General features: G+C 42.2%; 1 protein-coding gene across 1 annotated transcript in view; it reads left to right on the forward strand.

Annotated features, from left to right (window-relative positions):
• Iftap (intraflagellar transport associated protein) overlaps positions 1 to 25,758 on the forward strand; it is a 71,584-nt gene extending 45,826 nt beyond the window's left edge. The window contains exons 5-7 of the mRNA XM_027422403.2: positions 260 to 326; positions 14,101 to 14,240; positions 25,489 to 25,758. Coding sequence (XP_027278204.1) covers positions 260 to 326; positions 14,101 to 14,240; positions 25,489 to 25,653 — 372 coding nt within the window. The 3' untranslated portion in view covers positions 25,654 to 25,758. The remainder of the gene's footprint in view (positions 1 to 259; positions 327 to 14,100; positions 14,241 to 25,488) is intronic.
• Positions 25,759 to 26,584: the final 826 nt, after the last annotated feature.

The raw sequence follows: 26,584 nt of genomic DNA on the forward strand, positions 1-26,584 counted from the left end.
AAGAAAATTTGGAACAGAGTCCCTTACCAGAAACCTCAGCCTGTTTTTCTTTTGCTATAGGGAGCAGGCTGTGTGTGGTGTGTAAAATGCTGGACTTGCCAGTGTCATGTTCCTGCGGATGGGAAAGCATATGCCTATAGCGGTGTTTACCTGGAGGTCACAGGAAAGCAGGTCCAGCTTTCAGCTGTGTGCATGGGTCCCTGACTACATTGCCTTTCTTTTGTCTAATATATGAAATATAATCTCAATCTTTTTGTAGGTAGACAACTTCTTAGACTTAGAAGATTTGGACATGGAGGAAGATAGTAAGCCCCAGATGAACAAGGGTATGTGCTCTCTGTCTTTTTCATACCGTGTGACCTCTTTCTAAAAACTACAAGTGATTTATATTGCTTTGTTATTTTTGGCAATTCTTACCTTACTGCCCTTGAAAAACTGCCCAGAAAAACTGAAGTTGTAAAATGCCTTTTTGAAAAGCAAAAGATTTTACGCAATCAGTTAGAGCCTTCTGAAACTTGCAAAACCTATGGTCTAAGTGAAATAGAGCTGTCACTTTCCTTCCCCCAAAATTCAGAATAAATTAAACTATTAAATAATTGTGTCACATACAGCTCTTATAAAGTCATTGCCTTGTTTCCCAGTCTTGTAAACTGATATTTTTAAAGTAAATGTAAAACAGTAATTGATCATAAAAATCATAAAAATATGAAAATTGGTCACAAAATAAACAATAATATGTAGTATTTTGTCTTGAAAATTTATGAAATATGTAACACATATAGTAAATGCTTTTTCTGAGTCCTTTTCCCACACTCTACTGAAAAAGGCTTTATCTATGCTAATCCATTGACTTTTCCTATGGAGGATTACTTTCTCCTTTCTTTTTATTTATTTATTTTTATATATTTGAATTACAAACAAGATTGAATTACATGACGATCCCAGTTCCCTTCTCCCTCCCTTCCTCCTCTACCACCCCCATCTAAAATCCTACCTGTCATATGTCCCTGACTCAAAATTTCTGCTTCCTCATGACCTCTGCATCCTTCCTTTTCTTCCCTTCTCACTCTCGTAGCTTCCTCCCCCCTCTTCCCGTGTTCTCAATTTGCTCAGGGGATGGTGCCCCTTTCCCCTTCTCCAGGGGACAAAGTTTGTCTTTTTAGGGTCTTCTTTGTTTACTGGTATCTTTGGCAGTGTGGATTGTAGGATGGTAATCCCTTACTCTATGTCTAAAATCCACATATGAGTGAGTACATATCATGTTTGTCTTTTTGTGATTGGGTTACCTCACTCAGAATGGTTTCTTTGTGACTTTCTCCTTTCTTGGTTAGCATTTTTTGTATAAGCACAGGGACCTTTGAAGTTTTGGCTTGGAATATAGCTCAACTGAAGAGTGCTTGCCTAGAACACATGAAGTCCTGGTGTTTATCCTCAGCCCACCATTAAAACTGGGTGTGGTGGCACATGGGCTAATTATCAGCACATGAGGATCAAAAATTCAGGTCATCTTTGACTACATAGCCAGTCCGAGGTTAGGCTGTGCCTCATGAGAACCTATCTTTAAAAAAAAAAAAAAGCAAGCAAATATTAACAATAGGAAACAGCAAAAATCCCTGGCTCTATTCAATGTGAGAGGACATCTTGAAGTTAAAGTTTAGGCACAGGAATTTTCCTATATGGGTTTGGTTGACCTTTTCCTGTTGTCACATTGTTTAGTCATAACCACAAATTATTGCTATTGTTGGGAGAAGAGTTTTCCTTGCAACTAGATATGCATTAAAGTGACTGTGGATAGCTAATTTGGTGTGGCAACTGTTTGTCACTTGATAGTGTAGGCCCCTGCCCTAGCTTGTTGGGCTTTGGGAATTTGAAGTAATGAAAATTTTTATTCTGCTTCCAAACGTCATCCTGCTTCATTGGAGGGTTGTTTCTCAAGTACCTCATCAGCCAGAAGACTGGGAGACTCTGACGTTGCTCATTTCATCAAGACCAGAGATTGAGAGAAATCACATCCCTCAGGGAGGGGTGGCTGACTAAACCCCAGTGACTTTGAGTTTTTGTAAGACCTGATTAAGAGAGAGCCAAGAAGGGCAAACACCTGTTTTGGTTGATTTGGGGAATAAATCTTTTTTTTTTTTTTTTTTTTTTTTTTTTTTTTTTCTGAGACAGGGTTTCTCTGTGTAGCTTTGGAGCCTATCCTGGCACTCACGCTGGAGACCAGGCTGGCCTCAAACTCACAGAGATCTGCCTGCCTCTGCCTCCCAAGTGCTGGGATTAAAGGCGTGTGCCACCAACTCCCAGCTGGGGAGTAAATCTTGCTTTCTTTAAAAAATGCAGATTCCTATATCCTTCACCCATAAGAAAACCTAATTCCCTAGTTCTTTGTTGACATCCCACAAACTGCACTTTTTAGCCATTCAGGTATTGTTTGAGTTTGACACTTTGAGACTACTGGTTCCTGCCTATATACAAAACATTTGGAAGATAAAATCAGTTTTATAGGTGTGCAGGAGAATGCCTGCACTGGGCATTATTGTGGTGTAGTTTCTCACTTCCTGCTAGCTTTGAGAAGGTCTGTACTTGTCACCAGTCATAGGGCTTGGTGTTCTTTTGCTCTTCCCAATAGAAATTGTGGATAGCTGAGGAGAATCCCTGTGAGTGTTGGTATTTGGAACTTTTTTTAAATGTCCCTTAGCATTTGATGGTAGTGAGCAGCAGCCACAGATGGGAGGGAGCAGCAACATGTAGCACCCTCTAGAGTTGCAACTTTCCTGCTGGCTCTGATGAGTGAGGCCCTTTGCTCCACTTGTTGGTTCATCTATTCTTATATAGGCCTACGGTACCAGGATCCTTAGTTTTATAAGTTGTAGGTCCTGGCATGCTCCAGCCATCGGCAGGACCAGTTTTGTATCTCTAGGGCCAAGGTTATCTGAGAGCCTTGGCCCTCTAGGCTTGAAAGGTCTCTAGAGCTCTCAGATAACCTTGGCCCTCTAGGCTTGAAAGGTCTCTAGAGCTCTTGCAGTGACACTGGCAGTGTGTTGCTGGAGAGTGAATGTACTTCAGGCACGGCAGTAGTCACCTGGGTTCATTGTATGGCTGTTGTGGATTTTCTAAAGATGTCTGTAGAAGGTTGAGAACAGCTAGTAGAAGCATCAGTGCAATCCACCTGGTTGTTTACCAGTCAGATGCTGAAGGCTGCCAGGGCAACATGGGACAACAGCTGTTAATTAGGGAGTCACACTAACCCATCCCAGACATCTTGCTTATTTACAGGGAAATGATCAGGATTGCTTACAACCAGAACCTACAGAGTGTTATGTTCACCAAAGCAAATAGTGATTGGTGAGATTGTAGCACTGTTTAACAGTGCTGAACACAGGCACTCGTATCAGGGAGGAATGGTTCCCCTTCATCGACCCACCATAAGTCAATGTGGCTAGCAAACAATATTTTTTACATAAACCTTTCCTATTATTTGTGAAATTGCTTCTTAAAAACATTTTTTCAAGGATGCTATTCAATTACCAGACTTATTTCTTTCTTTTAAAAAGTTGAATAGAAAGATCTCACTAGCATCATGTTTTCAGAAAGTAGATAGTAGGAGTTCTTGCATTTGTGTATAAACAGTAACTGAGGCTGATCCAAGTCTCAGTGGACTTGAATGAAATAGTCAAGACTGTCTTTTGTGTGAAATGATGTGTGAATTGATGGTCAACAGTGGATCCAGTCTGCAGTGATCTATTCCAATTACTAAAAGGCCACCAGGGTTTCCCAACTTTCATAATGTACAATTTGGGTCACTTGAAAGGAAGGAAGAAATTAAATGCCTTGTGCCAAAGTGAATTTCAGTGTGTGTCCTAATTTGTATTGCACTTCAGGAATGTAAGCAGAAGGCAAATATTTATATCAGATGGGAAATGTGACATTTTTAAATAGGCAAGTTGCTCGTATAATTTTGGCAGCTGGGAAGCTTACTGATTAGATTGTGTTGTTATTGTTTAAGCAACAGATTTGCCTGGGGCAACAAGGAAGCATGTTTTGTATTGTTTTTTCTACCATTATTTTATTTGCTCACTGTATTCGCCTTCATAAATATTCTTCAAGATTCAAAAGCACAGTTCCTTTCCAGTGTTTGCCTTATTATTTTGACAGTCAAGGAGTAGAGTGTAGAGTCAAGTTTTTGGCAGAATCAACACAATGCACTAGTAGTCTGAGTGTAATATCTTCTACGAGGTTTGGTACCCTCTGTTCATTTGACATCAAGTTAGTGTTGTGATGTTCATTCAAATCCACTTGGGGAAATCAGAGGCTTAAACTCAATTCAAATTTAGATTAAATAAATTTATTCTTTCTTTTAAAAACCCTTTTTACTGATTCTTTGTGGATTTCACATCATGCATCCTGATCCCATTCATCTCCGTGTCCCTTTGTATCTGCCCTCTGCCCTTGCAGCGCTCCCAATAAAATAAAAATATCACTGTGGAAGCTGTAGTGTGACACAGTGAGTCACACAGTATACCCCTTCGTCCATACATCTTTACTTATAAGTGTTCATTGCAATTAGTCATTGGTCTGCTTTGAGGCCTCTGGGTTCTGCTACACTATCAATACTGGGCCCTCTTTGATATCCTGTTGTTGCCCTGTGTCATGGAGATCCTGCAGCTTTGAATCTGCAGAACTAGCCCTTTCATGAGCTGCAGCAGTTCATAGATGAGGCGGATGTTGTGGTGGGCTAACTCACAGCCCTGGTTCTGGGCCTGGCTGGTAACTGGGTTGGTCAGCCTGCCAGTTCTCTCTCATACTCACTACCAGGGCAAGCTATCCAGCACTGCCCCCCTCCCCCCAGCTCACCCAATGGAGCAGGCAGCAGGGGGCAGGGCCAGTTCTGCTCTCATGCCCTTGGGGTGGCTCACCCACTCCCACACCACCAGGGTCAGCTCTACTCTGTTGCCCAAATGAGGTGCAGGGCCCAGTCTCCCTAGTTCTGCAGCTGGTGAGGAGCAGAACCCTCACCAAGGCCAGCTTTCCTGCCTGCCACAGGAGAGGGGGGCGTCTTTCCCTTGCCCATGCCACCACATGGTAGATGGGGGGAGCACGGCTAGCTCTCCCACTCTCATTCTTTTAGGGCCAGCTTACCTGTGCCTCTGGCAACAGGGTCAGCTCTAATGGCCTGCTCTCCCATGTGCTGCAGGGCTAGCTCTCCTTCACTTGTGACCCTGGGACCTGCTCCCCTGCCTGCTGTGACAAGGGATGGGGGTGGGGTGGGGAGGACATCTTTCCCTCAACCATGCCACCACATAGCAGATGAGTGGGGTTGGGGTGAGCCCCCCTGCACTCACACTCACAGGGCTGGCTTACCTGTATCCGTGGCAACCGGGTCAGTTCTACTGTGCTGCCTGGGCCAGGTGCAAGGCCTGTTCTCCTGAGTGCTGCAGCTAGCGATGGGTAGGATCAGCTCTCCCACTCTCATGACCCCAGGGCCAGCTCTCCCACCTGCAGTAGGTGGTGAGGGGTAAAGGTTGAGAGATGAGAGGGGCATCACTCCCTCATTCTTACCACCATGTGACAGATAGTTGGGCTAGCTCTCCCACTCTCAAGCCTTCAGGGCCGGTTCACTGGCACCCTGCCAATGGGGTCAGCTCTACTGAGCTGCCCAGGTGAGGTGCAGGGCCTGCTCTTCTGAGTGCTGCAGCTGGTGACAGGCAGGGCCAGCTCTCCTACTCTCATGACCCTGGGGCCAGATCTCCTGCCTGGCAGAAGGACTGTAGCCTTATTCTGTGCTAGAGGTGGAGGCTAAGAGGGTGTGGCTAAGGGCAGACATCAGAAAGATATGCGTTACGCATATCCATGGAATTCACAGATGGGCACGAAAATTGTTTTACTTCCCCCAGTTGTCTTTTTCTTCCCTCTATATGGTAATAAAAGACCATTTCATCGCTTTGCCATAGCAATAGCAGGTTTTACCGAAGCAAAGGCAGCTGTTAATGCCTCACAGCCCATTATCCTGTTCTTATCTCACCTGCAGCCACTAGGTTCTCCTAGGCATTCCAGAGCAAAGGGTCAATGGCCCTTAAGGGGTGTCTGGTTCCCATTAAGTTTCTTTAGTAATCACAGGGGACCTATGTAAATTATTACTAAGGTCTGATCACTCTAATAACTGGAATAAAGTAGTTCATTTCTGGGCAGGAAAAAACACAATGTGCCATCAGGTTAGGGCTGGCTGTCATGTCCTTACAGTTAGCACCTTTACCTCTTTTGAATTTAAGATAGGGTAGTTAACCTGGTGACTGCCCAGCCTCAGACAAGATGGCTCAAATTGCTGTACAACAAAATTACAGTTTGGGATAGCTGCAGTCATTACATTGAGGTCATTAGAGTAGGAATACTGTTCATTTTTCTTCTGCTCTCTCTGTTTCTGTGCAGCTGGCTTGAGAGACTGGGTTTCGGAGGTCCAGTCCACTTGCGTAGACAGGTCTCTTACAGTGGGTGTATTTACACTGTGGTGCATTGTGTTTAGTGAGAATGGGCACTGATTTCTGCTCAACAGTTGCAGCCCTATTTGATTTTTAAAAATTAAAAATTATTTCTTTTATTTTTGAGATTCCAGTATAATTACACCATTTTCCATTTCCATTCCTCCCTACAAACCCTCCTGTATACTCTTTCGTGCTTTCTTTCAAATTCATGTCCTTCTTTTTCATTACTTATTGTTACATACAGATATATATGCATATATATTTCTCGATACATTAAGTACAGCCTGCTCAGTCTGTTATACAACTTGCATGTGTATTTTAAGGGCTGACCGTTTGGAACTGGATAACCAATTGGTGTGATCTTCCCTCGGAAAGATTATTTATCCTGCTCTCAACACCTCTTTAATTGCACGTAATTATTTGTGTAGGTAGGTCAAAGCCTCATGGTCTCCCCCCCCCCCATCTACTTTGGCATGTCTACTGTTGTCCTTGCTCAGTTCATATTTAGGAAGTTATGTTGCTGAGACTCTATGGCTGTACCTTCTGACATTACTAGGAGACACAATCTCACAGCAAAAACTCTGGTCCTCTGCCTCTTACAGTCTTTCTGTATTCTCTACTGCAGTATTCCCCTAGCCTTAGGTGTGTGAATGGTTTGTAAAAGTGGCACTGGGCTCCACAACTGTAGTTTGATTGCGTGTGGTTTTCTGTAATGGTCTCTATCTGTTGCAGAGCTTCCCTGTCAGGGGTGAGGACTACATTTACCTTTCTAGATACTGGAGAAGGATGTGTGGGGACTGGCAGGGTTTCTAGGTTGGATCCCTATTTGCTTTTTATTTCCACGTTCAGCATTTGTAGTTACTGTTGACTATTTTGTGTGTGTGCATACAACTGAGGACATTGGTCACTTAAAAAAAAATCATTATCTACAACATTAAACAGCTTAGGGAGCCTGTAAATGACCAGTGCTTTTTTTTTTTTTAAATGATGATGGTGGTGATGATGATGATGATGATGATGATGATGATGATGATTTTATTATTATTTTCTTACATCCCGACCTCAGTTTCCCGCCCTCCTCTCCTCCAAGTCTCTTCCCCCACATGCCTTTGCTCCCCTCCATCCACTCCTCCTCCATTTCTACTCCATTTCTATTCAGAAAAGGGCAGTTCTTCCATGGATATCAAACAAACATGGCATATCAAGTTACAGTAAGACTAGGCACCTCCCTCTTATAAATGCTGGCAAGGCAACCATGGTTGCTGGAAGAAGCCATAGATTGGTGAGGTCACTACATTGACATTTCCCCTCCCCCCCCATCATGTTTGGTTCTGTTCTAGGTTCTGGCCTATTTGGCCTCTGGGTCCTGGCACTCCAAGCAGTGTCAGGTGGGCTTCCTCTCATGGCATGGGTCTCAGGCTGGACCAGTCATTGGTTGACCATTCCCACAATTTTTGTATCACCTTTACCCCAGCACATCTTGAAGGCAGGACAAATTGTAGGTTGAGGATTATGCGGCTGGGTCGGTGTCCCAGTCCCTCCACTAGAAGTATTTCCTGGTCACAGTAGTTGTCCAGTTCAGGCTATGAATTCCCTTTTGCAAGGAGACTTAGCTAGGGTTATCTGTGTAGATTCCTGGGAGTTTCCATTGCACTAAGTTTCTACCTCACCCTGAAACGTGTCACCCCCCCATTTCCGGTCATCTCCTCCAGTACAACCCCCCTCCACCCCAACCTGATCGCTCCTCTTCCCATTCTCATCCATCCCCAGTCCACCCACAAAACCTATTCTATATGCCTTTCCCAGGGAAATCCAAGTGTGTGCCCCTGCCAGCGCTCCTTGTTGCATAACTTCTCTGGGCCTGTGTGTTGTTGCATGGCTCTCCTTTATTTTATGACTAATATCCACTTATGAGTGAGTACATACTGTGTTTGTCTTTTGGGGTCTGGTTACCTCACTCAGAATGATTTTTTTTTCTGGTTCCATCCATTTGCCTGCAATGTCATTGTTTTTAACAATTGAGTAGTACTCCATTGTGCAAATGTACCACATTTTCTTTATCCATTTATCAGTTGAGGGGCATCTAGGTTGTTTCCAGACTGGATATTATGAGTAAAGTCACTGTGAACACAGTTGATCAAGTGGTAGGATTGAGCATCCTTGGGTATATGCCCAATAGTGGTATAGCTGGTTCTTGAGGTAGATCTATTTCCAGTTTTTAAGAAAAAGCCATATTGATTTCCAAAATGGCTGTTCAAGTTTGCACTCCTACCCAAAACAAAGAGTATTCACCTTGCTCACTTTTATTTTTAATTTTAGTCATTCTGACAGGTGTAAGATGGAATCTCAGAGTCATTTTGATTTGCATTTCCTTGATAGATAAGGATGTTGAACATTTCTTCAAGTGCTTCTTGGCCATTTGAGATTCCTCTGATGAGAATTCTCTGTTTATATCTGTACCCCATTCTTAAATTGGATTATTTGGTTTTTTGATGTTTAGTTTCTTGAGTATTTTTTCTTTTTACTTATATATTTTGGAAATCAGCCCTCTGTCAGATGTGGGGTTGATGAAGATCTTTTCCCATACTATAGGCTGATGCTTTCTCCTATTGAAGGTGTCCTTTCTCTTACAGAAGCCTTTCAGTTTCATGAAGTCCTGTTTATTAATTTTTGATCTTAGTGTCTGTGCTATTAGTTTTCTGTTCAGGAAGTTGTCTCCTACACTGATGTATTCAAGGATATTCCCCATTTTCTCTTCTGTCAGGTTCAGTGTAACTGGACTTACGTTGAGGTTTTTGATTTACTCGGACTTGAGTTTGAGTTTTGTGCAAGGTGATAGATGTGGATCTATGTGCATTCTATATGTCGACATCCAGTTAGACCAGCACATTTGTTGAATATGCTTTCTTTTTTCCATTGTATAATTTTGGCTTCTTTGTCCAGAGGTGTGTGGATTTATACCTGGGTCATTGATTCCATTCTGTTGATCCACCTATTTTTTTTTCTCCTCTCCTCTCCTTTTTTTTTTTTTTTTAAGTTTAAATTAGAAGCAATCTTGTTTTACATGTCAATCTCAGTTCCCGCTCCCCTCCTCCCCTGCCTCCCCACTAACTGCCTATCCCATCCCCTTTTTGCTCCCCAGGGAGGGTGAGGCCTTCCATGGGGGAATCTTCAAAGTCTGTCACATCATTTGGAGCAGGGCCTAGATCTCCCCCACCCCTTGGAATTTGACTTAATTTCTGGTCATTGTGTCTTAAGAAACCCTTTCTCTTACCAAACTTTTCACAACTACTACACTTGGTTATATGACTCCATATAGGTTGCAACCCACAGTTTAATATGCTATGGCATAAGGAACTGTACACAGGAGAGTCATAGGCTAGGAGAAGATGGCATGTTCCAACCAATTTAAAGCATCATCCTTTGATAGTTTCACTGCTTGCTAAAAGCATAAGAAAGGAGATTTTTTTTCTTTTTTTTCTTTTTTTGGCTTTACAATGGTGCTCTATTCCCACTACTCTAGTTTTTATATTGGCTAACTTACCCATCTATGACGGTGTATTTGGGAAGCCTTCTTAACCAGATTAAAAAGCTACTCCCCCATACTTATTATTGCATGAAGAAAGAACAGGGAAGACGATTCTAGTTGTTGTTGTTGTTTTTCATCAGAATCCATCCAAGGAAATGAAGAGTTTTCCTAATCAGATAGATTAGGGAAAGAAACTAGATGTATGTGGGTCAGCTGTGGCTTTCATGCTGTTGGGAATTGTGTGCCTTGTTTTCTCTGTGTGTGCAGCTTTCTTATAACTACTTTGTATGAGCTCTGAGCTTCCCTATTTAGCATTCCTCAATGTAAGGACACATCACAGCACTGAGGACATTTCAGCTTTACCTTCATAGCCCTGTTGCATCTCTGTTATGCTTTTTACTTTAAGAAATTAAAAAGATGTATTAAAAACTGTGTGTGGGTATATTTGTGTGTTTATAGCCTGTGTGTTTATTTGTGTACCACATGTGTGCATTGCCCATGAGGCTGGCAGAGAGCATCGGATCCCATAGCACTGGACTCACAGCTGATTGTGAGTCTCCATGTGGGTGCTGGGAAATGAATTCCAGCCCTCTGGAAGAGCAACCAGTGCTCTTAACCACTCTACCATCTCTTCGGTCCTGATGTTTAGAGCCTTTTAGCTTTCTGACTTTATAGCCTCTGTTTGCAAACCAATAAAAATGCCTGGAGTTGAAAAAGCCACTGTAACCCTTAGACTTATTTCTCAACTCTTTCCTTTTGGGGGGATAAATTTTTAAGATATAAGCTGCCCTAGTACCCCTCCAATGCTTTCAATAGTTGAGTTTTAGAATTTATCTGGCCTTTCAAGTTTTTCTCAGAGAGATGGTTGGATTGATACTAGCTAGAACAGTGGATCCTAGAGGATGTAGTCTGAGAATCCTTGGGAAACCCTGAGGACTCCACATCATGTTTATTCATATTATCACTGAAGTTATAAAAGCAATGATTGGAAGGGTACCGTAGTGTGAGCCAGAGGTGTGGCACCAAACTATAGTACAGCTATAATCTTCACTGTCATATATTGTCAAAACGAATTTCAGTTTTAATAGAAAAATGCCCTTAATATAGGATTGAAAACCATTACTTTTATTAAGTCTCTAAAATCATTTATTTTTATGTGTATGGTGTTTTACCTGCATGTATGTTTGGGTGTCACATGCCTGCAGTGCCCATGGAGGCCTGAAGGGGACATCAGATTCCCTCAAGACTGGAGCCAGAGATGGTTGCAAATGGCCATGTGGGTGCTAGGAATCAAACACAGGTTCTCTGGAAGAGCAGCCAATGTTCTTAACTGCTTAGTCATCGCCAAGGTCCCAGGCCTAGATCATTCACTTTTAAGTGTTATTTATTAGCTTCCATGGTTGTAGCCTTTGAGTTGCCCATCGTGACTAAACACTGATAGATAATGGCATGCATTGTTTCTAAATATTAGAAATCCTTAACATGTTCTTGACAAAGGAGAATTAAACAGCCTCAACCGGCTTTATCAGTCAGCCACAAGATTTACTTTGGGAAATTGCCCCATCTCTACAGTGCATCCAGCTACCAAGGACATTCAAAATATAAGAAGCCTTTTGGTTGTTTTTGAGACAATAAATAAGATCTGATAGACTGTTAAAAGGCCACTTCAGATAATTCATTCCTCATCATCAGTGAATATTATGCCCCCCACCTCTGGGAGATATGAATATATATACAAATAACTGTGAGATGGCTGTAAGATGGGAGCAATTCTCTTTCCTAATAGATGTCCTACCAGGCTCTTTCTGTCAGTATTGTTTTACCTTTTATAGCTCTGTAATGCTTAGAGTCAGAACAATTCAATTTTGCTTTTGGTTTTTCTCATTTTGTTTTTTTATGTGGAAAATGTATCCTATAACACCCTTCAGTGTTTGAGGGGATGGACTGTGCTTGCCTTACATTACACACGGTGTCTAACTGGTAGTTGGTATACAGGCTCTTGATAGTTACTGCTCAGTTTAACTTTGTAAAACAGAAAATTAATGTCCTGCTTCTAAGTCCTGGTTGAGCATTCACCATGTATAAAGGCACTGTGTTAGCTTCTGACAGTATGCATTCCTGAATTTTATCTTAGCCCAGAGAAAAGGTGACAGCAATTTCAGATGGTGAGGACGTGGAATCTTTTTGCTTTGAAATAATTGTTCCCATGGCAGTAGAATTGTTATAAAGGAAGTCACTTTTGTTATAGTTGAAAGTCTTGCTTTTGATGACAACAGATTAAGGCTGTAAGTTTCAGTAAAGGACTTGGACACTTGTTCTGCTTGCCATACCTTTTGTTAGACAGAACCATGGTCTTAAACACAAGCCTGGAGAGCAGGATTGATTCTGATTTCACATTGGACCTAGTGTTTGCACCAGCAGCCAACTGATCGGATAGATGTTGGTCCTCACATTGAGAGGCCTAAGCCTTTTTTTTTAGTGCTTGTTGGCAGGTTCTCACCAACCTTGGACATACCCAAGGCTCTTGCATGAGGGAGCTCAGTGCAGGAGTTTGGCTTTGAACTCATAACGAGGTACATTAAGAGGCCAGTTTCTCGCCCATGTCTTTCTGGGCATCAGATGTTTACAAAATGCACTTAGTGCTGCCTGTTATGCTCAGGAGCGACAGGTAACACTTTTTGGCCTGAAGCAAAATTAAACATGTAATTAAAATGCTTGTTTAAAAATGCATAATGTGACATTGGCTGAGGTCCTGGCTCTGGAGGCAGACTGCCCAATTTTGCCTTTCTAGCTGTGGAATCCTGAGGGAGGTCTCTCTCAGTGTGGAGAGCTCATTGCTTACAACAGAGAACAGTAAGAGCTGCTGGGAGGATTAGCTGTTCTGGTCCTTGTGAAATACTGGACTTATCAGTGTCGGTTGTTTTAATTGCTTTTATTTACGCCAGTTATGAGGTGATTTTCTAAAATTCCAGTCATCAAGCTCCATAAACTACCTTCTTCACTGTCTCCCTACCAGTCCTCAATTTCCAGACCACCTGACTATGTTCTGTTTCTTAACAATGAAATACAACAGTTATTCCTTCTTTTGAGTGTGATGTCTATGGGGATGAAAGGTGCCTTTCAGAACAGTCTCAGTTTTTGAATATCAGACCTGCACAGTTATCTTCCTATGTATGCCACCATTGCCATTAGCCTAGATATGCCTGTTGCTAATTAATCACTTCCACTGAGAACTTAATGAGTGGCTTAATGAGGATCATCTTAGAGTAGCAGGCAGTAGCATGCAGTGCCACTTCTAAGTTTTTGGCTAGCTCTCACTAGTTCTTCTAGTATTCTGGAAGTTTAGACCAAGGAGGGAAGTCTTATGCTTCTGTGTATCTGTTTTCTCACCTAAGGAAGGTTGCAGAAGTTCAGTGGCATCTGTGATACCACTGTGATACATGAAGTGTCACACATGTGAAAACAAGCCAACATAACCACTTCAAATCAATCCATGGGGAAACTAAGATTGGTTGTTGAATTCTTGTGATTGTGCTAAGCAAGCAGGAAACATGTTGTTTGCAAGTGTTGAAAATGAGCTTGTGCATTCTTCATGTGACAGAGTATTTCATTTTTCTGCTGGAAGTTGAAGTATTTTCCTTCTGGCATCCTGATTTTATATATATATATATATATATATATATATATATATATATATATATTTGCTTTGTTACAGATTGAAATCTGCACTCCATTTTCTTTCTTTTCATCCCCTCAGGATAATATGGGAAAATGAGGCTAAAAGAGCCTTCCTGCTTTCTTTTCCTGTAGTAGTAGAAAGGGAGAATGGGAGTGCCATCACGTTACTCCCTACGCCTTCCTCCCACTTTCCAGATGGACTATAACCCCCACACATGATAAAAACTGACACCCATGCAGCTTCTGTTTTATATAGAGGGGAGTCCTTTGACTAGCTTCACAGATGAGGCCCAGGACAGTGCAGAGTGTCAGCTTTCCCAGAGCACATCTGCCTGTTTTGATCGTCACAGGCTCTTAGGTGAATTGGGGACATGGTGAACTTCCCAAGGATCAGCTGAGATATTTTGTACCCAACAGATTGGATGCTACTTCCAGGTGAAGTGGAACAGGGTATAATCACCAGCGTTCCTGCTTATGTTCCTTCTGTGGACCTGCCTCTCTCTTCTGAGGTGAAGCCAAAGCCTGCTGAGGGAAGAACTCTGAAGCCAACAGAAGAGGTACTCCCCAGGGAATTCCATCGTGACAGTACTTGGATTTTGTCCTTTCAGGGAACTCCTGTACCGGCACACCTTTGCGTTTTTCCTTGGTTTGGGCTAAGTTAGAGTTAAAATTATTTAGTTGGTCTCTCTTACTTCTGTCTATACCTGATATACACAGAACGACAATGTTTGTATGTAGAAACATGTTGACCTCTGTAGCTTTGTGTAGGATCTGCTCAGTACATGAAAGGGCAGTTTCCTTCTGTCCTCCTGTCTGACCTGGCCATGATTTTTCTATCATTTCTGAGTTCCTGTGAACCTTTGTATTAGGTAAGGGAAGGACAGGATATAGACAGAATCTCAATCTGAAATCCATTCCTGAAAGGAAGTTAAAGTTCATTTCTTGAATTCAAAAATTTGTTGAGAGTTCCTGCAGGGAAGGGGTCAATTCCTTAGAGCGATCAGAGGTCAAACGTTCTGACTTTACTCACTCCACTGACAATTGCTGAGCAATTGTTCATACCTAGGCATATGGAAGGCTGGAAAATGTCATCTAAGCACAGTTTTCACAAGCTGGGAGAACGGAATCTCTGCTATAGCTTGTTCTCCTTAAATTCTTATTTGAGAGCCATTTTTGCTATCATATTACAGCTCTTCTACCAACATTAACAAACACGGCAGGTGGTGCTGGGAAGTAACCTCTTACATGTCTAACATAGAGGGGGAAACACGGGAGTCACCAAGGGCTCTTTATTAGTGCTTTCTAGCAAAGTCTAGAGTCCCTCTTTGGTTTCCTTAATCATTCAGGTGCTCTTGAAACTGTATATTCTGTTATGAAATCAGTCATTCAATCAGAGATGACATAAGCATTTCCATCTTAAATGGTCCTTTTCCTTATGGTACTTTCTCTACTATACTGAAAAGTACACCCAGGATGCTTGCCGGCTTGTATTGAACTCCCAAATTGGTTACTAGACAAATACGTGAGGACAGCTACTTTCCAATATGCTTTTGAATTATAGATTATATTCTCTGAGCTGTAAGAAGCTAAAATTACAGGGCTTCTCTATGCAGGAATCCATTTCATTTTAAGGCTTGTTTATATTCTTGGCTAGTTGTGACCATACAGGTGACTGGGCATGGCACCTAAGAAATGCAATTACTTTTAAGTGAGTTATAGAGTGTATATATTTTGGGACAGTAATCGAAATTATTATAAATTAGTTTCAGTTACTGATTAAAGAAGCCTATGCTGGGATCTATCCCATAGCCAATGAAACTCAAATTACAACTACGAGTATTAGACCTAGGGCTTTGCACATAATAGGCAAGCATTCATTTCCTCCATTAATTTTGAGACTCTCAGGAAATGCATTTTCATTATATTTACCCCCAATTCCTGGCTTCTCCTAGTTACACTCCTACCTCCTAACTGTCTCCCCCCCCCCAGTGTCACATACGTTCTTTGACTGAGCAGTGTCTCTACTGTGTAACTTGTGCTGCGCCTGAACTTGTTATGTCACTCAGGCTGACAGTTCTCTTGCCTCAACCTCCTAAGTACTAGGATAATAGGTGAGTACCACTAAGGCCAACTTGTGGCTGATTTTTTTTTTTAAGGGATTGTAAATGTCCTAATAGAAAATGTGACCGTTTAAAAAGGTTAGAATCAAGTTAATATGAAAAAAAACGTTTGTGTTGTCAAACTCAAGAGCTATCTGGGTCTGATTTTTGCTGTCTTTGGGCTCCCCAGGCTGATATTTTTGCGTGTAAGCTCCATTATGTTTTGTTTGCTTTGTTTGTAATCAGATCTCACTAGGCAGCACAGGTCAGCCTCCATTGTTCATTTTCCTGCTAGTAAGAGTGAAGATTACAGGTGCCTGCCACCACACCCAGTTGGGATTTTTAGGTGTAATCAGTTGGAGAATCGTTTTAGATCCGACTGAAATCACAACACTGAACCAACTCTGCCTTGGCTTAAGAGCACAAATCTTATTTTTTACCATCTAAATCATTAAGAATATGTAATTTCCAGTTTCCCGAGAGTGTCCTGTGAGGAACCAACCATCAAGGAGCCTTTGGGGCTAGATTGGTGGCTGCTTTCAGTGACTTCAGTCTGAAAGCGGAAACGTGTTGTGTGAGTCCTGCTTCCTCATAATTGTCCTTTCAGAGCCCACACTTCTCTGATATGGATTGGGCCTGTTTTATTTATTTATTTATTTATTTATTTATTTATTTATTTATTTATTTATTGGTTTTTTGAGACAGGGTTTCTCTGTGGCTTTGGAGGCTGTCCTGGAACTAGCTTTTCTAGACCAGGCTGGTCTCGAATTCACAGAGATCCACCTGCTGCTGTCTCCAGAGTGCTGACCAGTTTGATTTTTTTCCCCTAATTTTATTACTAATTTATATATGTGTATCTTCCCTTTAGAGACATTGTTTTCACACCTGCTACTTGCTATTTGCCAATAAATTCTTGCCTTGATGCCTCTGTTTTGATGAGTTTTGGAGGTTTTGAACTGCTTCTTAGAGCAAGATGAGTTCATAGTAGTGAGAGGGAAATTGTGGTTCCCCAAAGAGACAACCATAGAAGAGATCAGTAGAGAAACCTGAGGTCCCGTCTTCCATTTCACAATGGGATTCCAAACAATTCCCCACCAAGCTAGTTTATTTACCACATCACTTGGTGTTCTAGCCTGTAGCTAAATGCTGCCATTATTGATTTGAGCATTAGTTTTGTGTTCCTTAATTTGCCCATGTGGTATTATGAATGAAAATGCCTCCTCCTTTAGCAGCATCTCTGTAAGAATCAGTCACATGCGCAATTTTAAGGAAACTCAAAGTTTCCTAATAGTACACAAATTCTATTCCCATGGTGGTCACAAAAATTTTTCAATTAGACTTGGAATTAGATACCTGAAATCCATACATTTCTCTCAGCTCCTTAGGCAAAAATAACAAGTTAATAACTTAATTCACACTTGTTTTTTTTTTCTTTTTGTTGTTGTTTAACAGCAGGGGATTTGGTGTTGTATAGCAACGATTCTTCTCTAAAATAAACCAGAATTTCAATTTGTATGTGAAACCTTGGAGCCGTAGAGCTTAAGATGCTGAAATAAACCTAACTTGAAAGAAGAAAGCTTCCAGGCTGCTGTAGCAGTCAACAGCTGGATCTTAGAGCAGGCATGCAGTCTCACTGTGTTTGAAGGGGCACGGTGAAGCTTTCTGAATGGTGTGGCACATCCCATTTCACTAGGAATTACATATCTGTGCCTTGTCACTCCTGCATGTCCCTATAAGCTTATGTTATTGCAGCATAAAATGTCAGAATGAGCTCAGAACCAAGCATAGACATGCAACAGATATTTACTCACTAAACAAACAAACAGTGACATAGTTAAGGTCTGTCATGATCTGGATATGATCTGTCCCCCATAGGCTCATGCCTTTGTCTATGTGGCCCCCAGCTGCTGGTGCTATTTGTGGGGGAATTGTGGAACTTTTGGAGGTCATGCTCTAGCTGGAGGAAGTGAGTTACTGGAGGCTGTATAGCCCGGCCTCTCTGTCTATCCTCTGTCTGCTTCCTGCTCAGTGTAGATGGGAAGACACAGCTGCAGCATGTCCTCACATGATCCTACAAAGAGCTGGGGCTGACCTTCCCTTGCTGTGTTTCCCATCTTCCCTTTGGAATGGACATATTTACTCTGACAGTGCTGGATGTGTGTAACGTCTTGATTTTACAGGGGCTCATGGTTTAGAGATGCTGTGAGTCTCAGTAGAGACTCAGCACTTGCATGTTTGAATGGTTGCAGAACTGCTAAAGACTATAGGACTTTTGAAGTTGGACTGGATTTATCTTACATCATGAAACAATCATGAGCCTATGGGGCCAAGAAGAAAATGTCCAGGTGTGAATGTGATATGCACTGTGTTGATTAATGTCTGAACATTTTTTCTCCAGCTAGTGACACTGTTTTGGGATGTTATGGAAACTTTAGGAGGCGAGAGGTAGTGTGGTCACTGGAGATGGGTCTCAAGGTTTTCTAGCCTGGCCTGGATCCTGTTCTTGCTATGTTTCCTGGTCCACATAGATGTGAGGCAGTGGCTGTCACATGCTCCCATCACTATGGAGCTATCTGCTGCCAATGCCTTCTCCACCATGATGGGCTGTGCCCCTCAAAGTTTGAGCCAAATAAAAGTCTTTCCCCTTTTGTTGTTGTTTTTTATGTGTGTGAGGGATATTTCCTCACAATGACCCGAAATATAACTGATATAGTGTCCTTGTTCTTTCCTCCTCTCTTGGCTCCTTTCCCACAACATGTCATGATGATCAAATCCCCCTTCTCATCCTTGAGAAAAAGGAAACAAAAGAAGGAAAACAACCTTTGCTTCCCTTGGCTCTTTCTTTGGCTATTGTCTGTTCCTCTTTTTCCATGCAAATTCATTGGTACTTTTAGTTGAATTTCTTTCCCCTCTAGTTTCCACCCAACTCTATTAGTGCCTCTGCTTCCTCTCTTCTCATTCCTCTATCAGTGAATTGCAAAACACCTTGGCCTTGGTTGCCTACCTGAAAGTGTTCAAAACAAGGGTACCAGGGATAGTTCAATGGCCCAGCCCAGTCTGGTGTTTCCTTTTCTATATTTATGGAGTATGGAGATGCGTGCCTATACTGCCATGTCTGTCTTCCCTTGAACTTTTGCTTTAAGGACTGCATTAATTCTGTAGTCTTTGTGTGTGTCTGTAATTGTTCTTCTCATCCTCCTTTGGAGGTTTTTGTCTACCCACTCCTAACAAGTTTCTGTCCTGCCCCATTCTGCAGCGGTTCAGTCCTAAATAAACACACAGAGGCTTATATTAATTATAAACTGTTTGGCCAATGGCTCAGGCTTCTTATTAGCCAACTCTCTTAATTATTAACACAATAATTAATAATAGATAATTATTAATTATTAATCTGTGTATATCCATGTGGTCTTGGCTTACTGTTGAAGCCCAGGCTTCTTGCTTCCTTGGTAGCTACATGGAGTCTCCTTCCAGACTCTTCCCAGAATTCTCCTAGTTAAGTAGCTCCACTTATACTTCCTGCCTGGCTACATCCTGCCTTTCCATTGGCCAAAACAGTGTTATTCATCAACCAATAAGAGGAATATATATTCACAACATACAGAAGGACATCACCCATCACAGTGGTCCCCAGTGGTCCATTATATAAATTGTGATTCATAGTACACTCATGAAAATTCTCTTGTCTGCAAAGCTGTTCATCCCTCTGCCTGTTAAGTGATTCTACTTATGTATCTAACCATCTTTGATTCCTTCCTAACCTACTCCAGTCTAGTCTGTGTTATATGTTCCTATAACCCTCCAAACTCTACCATTCCACAGTTCACCATCATGGTATGTTTGTGTTCATATAATCTGTTAGTGACTTTATGCAGGTCTGTGCTCTGAGACCTTACACAATGGCTAGGAATGTAGGAACATTAACATTTTTGGAAGAGTGAAAAATGCCTGAATGACTGCAGGGGACTGTTCTCACTCCTTGACTCAACTGATCCACACTGAAAAACATCCCCCAAATGCCTTAAAATATTCTGAGGATCACATTTTGGCTTTGTAAACGTGAAATTATGACTATTCTTAGTTTCCTCTGTTGTTCAGTTTCAGCATTTAAGTCATATTCTAAGAAAATTATCTGCCAATTCCAGTAGTATGGTTCAGTGCTTAGCTGTGGGTGTCTGTTTCTGCTTCGAACAGCAACTGGATGAGGACTGTCCTTCCTCTCCCTGCCCCCGGGCTTCAATTTGATCAGGGGTTCTTGTCCCCATCCCCTTCTTTGAGGGAATTCAGTTGTGGAAAGGGAGGAGGGTTGAGCAAAGGAGCCAAGACGGGAATGGAGAGACCTGCAGAAACAGTGGACCTGATTTACTGATAGAATAGAGACCCTAGTCATAAAGCTGGGGAAACAACATTGGACCAAACCAACCCCTCTGAATGTGGGTACCAGCTAGGAGTCCAAGACAGTCTATGGGTTCTCTAACAGCGGAGCCAGTCTTTATCCCTAGAGCACAAATGGACTTTGGGAACCTACTCCCTATGGAGGGATACTATTACAGCCCAGACACAGCAAGGAGGGCCTAGGCCCTCCCCCAGACAATATGACAGACTTTGAAGGTCCTTGGTGGAGGGCCTCACTATCCTTGGGGAGAAGTTGGGGGGGAGGAGGTGGGTTGGGGTGGTTTGGGTAGGGAACATGGGAGGATGGGAAGGTGAGGGAATAGGGGAGATGGATATGTAAATATGAGTGATTAAAAACAAAAAAAGGAAAAAAAAGAACCAAAAATAGACTATGAAGGAGATCTAAGGCAAGGATAGAAGCTGTAAATTCATGATTTGAGAGGCCCATTTCCCCAAATCAGGAATCAGTTAACACTAATTGAATGAAGGAAATATACCGTATATGAGCCACAGAGAAATGTATATATTTGCTTTACACACACACACACACACACACACACACACACACACACACACACACACACACAATTTGTTCACCCAAGACTAGGACCTGATTCATCCAGGATCCAGTGACTCAGTTTGCCCCAGTGATCCTATCAGTGTTAATCACAAATGTGAGCCATGCCATCCAAGAGAGCTACCTACTAGATCAGATCTGAGATGAGTGGACACCCGTAAAGGTTATAGGTGTCAAGCATATGTCCCCAAACTTGATCTCAGTCTCCAGTGCTTTGCTGAAGACTTGGCAAAAGTTGATCATAGTCCAGCTAAGATGACCAACCTGATCCAGCTTGGTTGACCCCCATGTTTTCATCTGTGCTGTCAGGAGTGAGTACCACTTTCATTTTGGAGCTCTTAGCTTTGCTTCGAAATATCCTCAAAACAGTGCGATGGGATTCTGTGTTCTTCTAGTACATTCTATTGCAGTATTAAAGCTTAGATTCCCCTGTCTCTCTCCCTCACAAAAAAGAAAATTATCTGCCAATAGCTGCTAGTAATAACTCTTAGTTTCTAAGTGACAAATATTATATCTTTTAGTATTTTTTTATTTTTAAGAGTTCATTGTAAGTGATTAATCCTTGTGTTAGCAAGTTTATTAGCTTTCAGAAAACTATTCTTTGCTGTTGATTTTGTTAATTCAAAATGTCTCTAGAAAATTATACAGCACAATGAAAATTCAACTATATGGGAAAAAAACCTTGAGGAAAAACACTTTTTTCCACTAAGGAGAGAATTTGATCACCTATAGTGCCATAGTGTTACATATTCCAGCCACAATGTGGATTGGAATATCAGGGAAATGGAGGTAAAGAAGGCATTGGAGGGGGCCATCTCTGAAGAACTAACTTGGCCGTAGGAATCAGAGCAGAAGCCTTGAGAACTCCAAACTATGAGCCTTACTTTATTTGGGTCACTAAAACAAGACAGTGGATAATTAGGAGAGGTGACATGGAGTCCGGGTTATGTTCCGCACAGTGACAATCCTTGATGTGGGGGAAAGTGAAACTCCTGAGCATCATGCTCTGCCTTTTGCAGTTATCCTTGTGAAGAACATGCCTGATGCCATTTGTTTACTGTCTTCTCCTGGGCCAGGATATCCTGTAGACCCAGGTTTTGCTGTACTCATGGTCTGTACTAATGCTTAATAAATGTTTACTGAGTGAATAAGTAAAGCCTGGGGGAGATGGAAACATGTTATGTACCAGGGAGTAGGAAGGGCATGGTATGCATCGAAGGGATTTTCATAGCCGAGAGACTTGTTCAATTTGAGGTAATAACCCAGCCTCTCTGGGAGGTGCATGGAGGCCAAGTGTTTGCTTATGGTGAGAATGGGTGAGGTCAGAGGATGAGTGTGGGATTCTGAATCCTAGTGTGGGGCATAAGTGAGATACCTGCAGCTCTCTTGCTTTTAGACAAGGGCATAAAGAGCTTCAGAAATCCTCCCAGACCGAAAACATTCATAGAGACAGTTTCCTCCACATCTTGGCCAGGATCGGTAAGAATCAGATGTCTACATAGTTAGGTAGGATGGACTTGGCCTGGCCTGCAGGTTTCAGTACTTGTACACAGACTTGGAGGTGGCTTGGACACTTGCATTCTGAACATGACCATCAAATGTCATTACACTTGTGTGTGTGTGTTTTCTTCATTGGAGCTAGTCTTATCAATAGTACTCTTCTGTTACTTTGTGGTGAAGATAAATTTCATTATAGAAAGTGATCATGGCACATCAGTCACTTTTTTTCCACAGGCCAATTTGCTCTGTGTATGCAGCTACTCTTTGGAAAACAGTCATGACCTTGCCCATGGCCTTGAGTCAATTTTAGTGGTAGCTTTGGGAACTGAGCAGCTTATTCAGTAAAGGGCTCTTTGGGCACTTCTCCCAAAGAACTAGTGTTTTTGAACAAATGTGGCTTTATTTGAAGCATATTGTCCTGGGTTCAAATGTGGCGTCTCTTCTTTACTAGTCTTGGGCAAGGTCTGAAGCCTTTCAAAGCTTCATGACTTGGAGACAATAGCAAGGGGATTTAGCCAGCCTGAGCTTGATGAGCATGGCTCTAACAAGCCGTCCCCTTCTCCCCCATTCCCTCTGCCTTACTCTAAACTATTAGATTGTATTCCTAAAGTTAGCAAGCAAGGTGTATTCCTTTTTTTTTGTACACTTCCTCCTCTTGAGGTTGACAACCAAGGTATAGCTATCAAAATAGTGAAGTCCAGCATCAAAAGCCTCCTTTAGCTCACCTAATTAACATGCTCAATTAAAATTAAATACCTTATCCTAACATGGGGTTTCTTCTTTTGCCCCCCCACCCGCCCAGTTTCTTTTTTTTTCTATTTTTTTAAAATTTAAATTAAAAATAAACTTGTTTTACATGTCAATCCCAGTTCCCTCTTCCTCCCCTCCTCCCCTGCCCCTCACTAACCTCCTATCCCCTTCTCTTTCTGCTTCCAGAGAGGGTAAGGCCTTCCATGGGGGAATCTTCAAAGTCTGTCATATCATTTGGAGCAGGGCCTAGGCCCTCCCCCATGAAAACAGTCATGACCTTGCCCATGGCCTTGAGTCATTTTTAGTCATTTGTGTCTAGGCTGAGAGAGTATCCCTCTATGTGGAATGGGCTCCCAAAATCCATTTGTATGCTAGGGATAAATACTGATCTACTACCAGAGGCCCCATAGATTGCCGAAGTCTCCTCACTGACACCCACATTCAGGGGTTCTGGAACAGTCCTATGCTGGTTTCCCAGCTATCAGCTGCAGTCCATGAGCTTCCCCTTGTTCAAGTCAGATGTTTCTGTGGGTTTCCCCAGCCTGGTCTTGACCTCTTTGCTCATCACTCCTCCCTCTCTGCAACTGGATTCCAGGAGTTCAGTTCAGTGTTTAGCTGTGGGTGTCTGCTTCTGCTTCCATCAGCTATTGGATGCAGGCTCTAGGATGGCATATACAGTAGTCATCAATCTCATTATTGGAGAAGAACATTTAAGGTAGCCTCAAGACTATTGCTTAGATTGTTAGTTGGAGTCAAACTTGTAGATCTCTGGACATTTCCCTAGTGCCAGATTTCTCTTTAAACCTATAATGGTTCCCTCTATGATGGTATCTCTTATTTTGCTCTCCTCTATTCTTCCCCCTACTCAAACTTCCTGCTCCCTAGTGTCCTCCTCCCCCCTCCTCTTCTCCCCTTCTCTTTCTCCTAGTTCCCTCCCCCCTCCCTCCATGCTCCCAATTTGATCAGGAGATCTATGTGCCATGTCTGTCTCCTCTCTGTATACAGAGGCAGTCATTGTTTTCCTTCAGGACAAATACCTCTTCCCCTCTTCCTTGTTCCCTTCCCCTTCTACCTCATCCTCTATAATCCCCTCTTTGTCTCTTATTTCCAGTACTTTGTCCCTCTGGGGCAAATACATCTTCTTTATGCTGAGAACTTGATCCTGGGGTATCCTGAGCTGATACTGATCCCTTTCAGTAGGTACTGGCAGGGTTGATGATACCTGTGGTTCCTGATTCTAGGGCAGGTCCATGATGGGAGATCATTCGGTGGCAGCTCTGGACTTTTCTCCCCAGGAAAACACAGAGGAGAGGACCAGGCCTCTGGAAATTGTTGGATCACAGCAGCTGATTTTATTGCCACAGGGCAATGAGTAGCTGGGAGTCTGCTATTAGCACGGCACACCTATCTGACTCCCTAATAGGACTCTCCAAATAGCTAGGCAGGAAAGCAGAGCTTTCCCCATAGTCTTTTTTTTTCACTGTAGTAGCAGCGCAGAGCCTCCAAGCAGTGTGTTCCATTTTCATGCACTTCGGAAGTTACTGGGGGAGATCATCTTCCATGTAAGAACATTTGAAGCTGACACTAGCTAGCTTCAGGGCATTTCTTCATTTTTTGCATAAACCATAGTTTTTAATTATTTCCGCACCACCATACATGTAGAATTGACGAGGTGCTGCGTCTTTGAGTGGCATTTTTCAGGAGGTGAATTAATAAGACTTAACATATTCTTTTCTGTTTACTGGAACGTGTACTCTTTTACAAACAAACCAACAAACACTTTCCCCAGTGTGGGGACCAAGCCTAGGCTTTCCTGCCTGCCAGGCAAGCACTCTATCAACTGAGCTTCACCCCCAGTCCTGGAAAATGTGCTTTGAATGGCTCATCCTTTAGAAGGTCTTTAAAATTCATGCATTTGTATAAACATGTACAAAACTATTACCTTTCCTTGCAGGTAATATGATGTACAGGTAAACTGTAATGGGTAAAAAGGAAGAAAGGGGATGCTGGACTTTTAATTTGGACATATGTGTTTTAGATAGGGTGTTCTTAATTTCATTTTTAGATATTACTTCATTATTAGATATTTTTTTAGCAAATGGTGAAAGGGTTTGTCAAGACCTTAAGGTGTGTTTCTTGTTTAATGGAGCTTCTAGCTTTTCCATAGGCCTCCATCTCTGACATTGCAGTGTGGCAAAGAACAGAATGAATGTGTGCAAAGCAAACCTGGTTCTTGCCTTGGGGGCAGAATTAGTTAATGATACTCATTCAGATACAGCATGATACAAATGGGGCATATTAAGAGGCTTAAATTAGGTCAAATTGAATAATTGAATTTATTTCATTACTTAAAAACAGCTTAATCAGCCGAGAGTGCCAAAAGTCTAAAAAAAGTTTCATTAAATATTAACAGGCTGCTTATGTTTTCAACTTCATCTTCACTTCAGTGACTGTGTTTCTTCCTTCCTTTGGTACCTTTTATAGATATTTGGAGATGAAGTGCAGCCCTTCTTTCTCGATGAAGAATTTGATTACGACAATGTGACTCTCACTCCCAAGTTCACTGCTGGAGAGATAGCGACTATCCAAGAACTGGCCAAGCAAAAGAGAATGGATACCAATAGAGACTTTTTTGAAGCCCACAACTGAGTTAGTAGATGTCTTTGTGTTTAGTTTTATTTTGTCCATATTCAACCAACATTAGAATAAAGCATCCACCAGCTGATTCCCGCTGTGGAAATTTACACATCTACACCATTTGTCACTGTTGTTTATCACCAGGACACAGAGTAACCAAGACTGAAGATACCACTTCCAGTGCTGAATTCTCTTCTGTCCCGTTGCTGTGTCCTGTGGTTGGTTGAGAAGATGGGAGAGGGAAATGGGGGCAGAAAATAAGGACTGCTGAATCTGCATTTGATGTGGGCACTGAACCAGGGCATGTGGATGTTGTACTGAATACTGGGAATATGAACCCATCTTCATGGAATTCTGGGATTAAAAATGGTACCATTAATCCATGTGTGATGGCCACAGAGTGGAGTGAGCGATCTCTGTCTCCAGAAGTTTAGGCGAGGAAAAGCAGAACAACTAGAGTATGAAATGATGTTATGGGGGCTGGTGAGAGGGCTCTGTAAAGGTGCTTGCTGGCAAGCCTGATGACTTTAGTTCATGGGAAGGTCACCATGGGAAGGTGGAGGGAGAGAAATGACCCCATAAAGCTGTCCCCTGACTTCCACGTGGGTACCATGGAATGCACACCCATAATACCCTTCCCCACTAATAAGAAATGAAAATTTAAAAAGGTATTATGGAATAGTAGTTATGCAGACTACTCATAAGGTCCTGAAGGCAAGGAGTAGAGAGGGATGAAGAGGAGGGGATGAGGTGGGTAATATGTGTGGAATATTGTTTGCTATTGCAGAAAGCAGTAACAGATGGACTTGGCATTCTTTTCTCTTTTGAGTAGACTTTACATTTTAGCATAGTCTTGGGAAGTGTAGAGTTGCCATACGTTCCCTTTCTCTGCTCCCCCATGGTTAACACCACACACCACAGAGTATCGAGTACGTTTGTTGCT

Source organism: Cricetulus griseus, chromosome 6, assembly GCF_003668045.3.
Source record: "Cricetulus griseus strain 17A/GY chromosome 6, alternate assembly CriGri-PICRH-1.0, whole genome shotgun sequence".
Classification (NCBI taxonomy): Eukaryota; Metazoa; Chordata; class Mammalia; order Rodentia; family Cricetidae; genus Cricetulus; species Cricetulus griseus.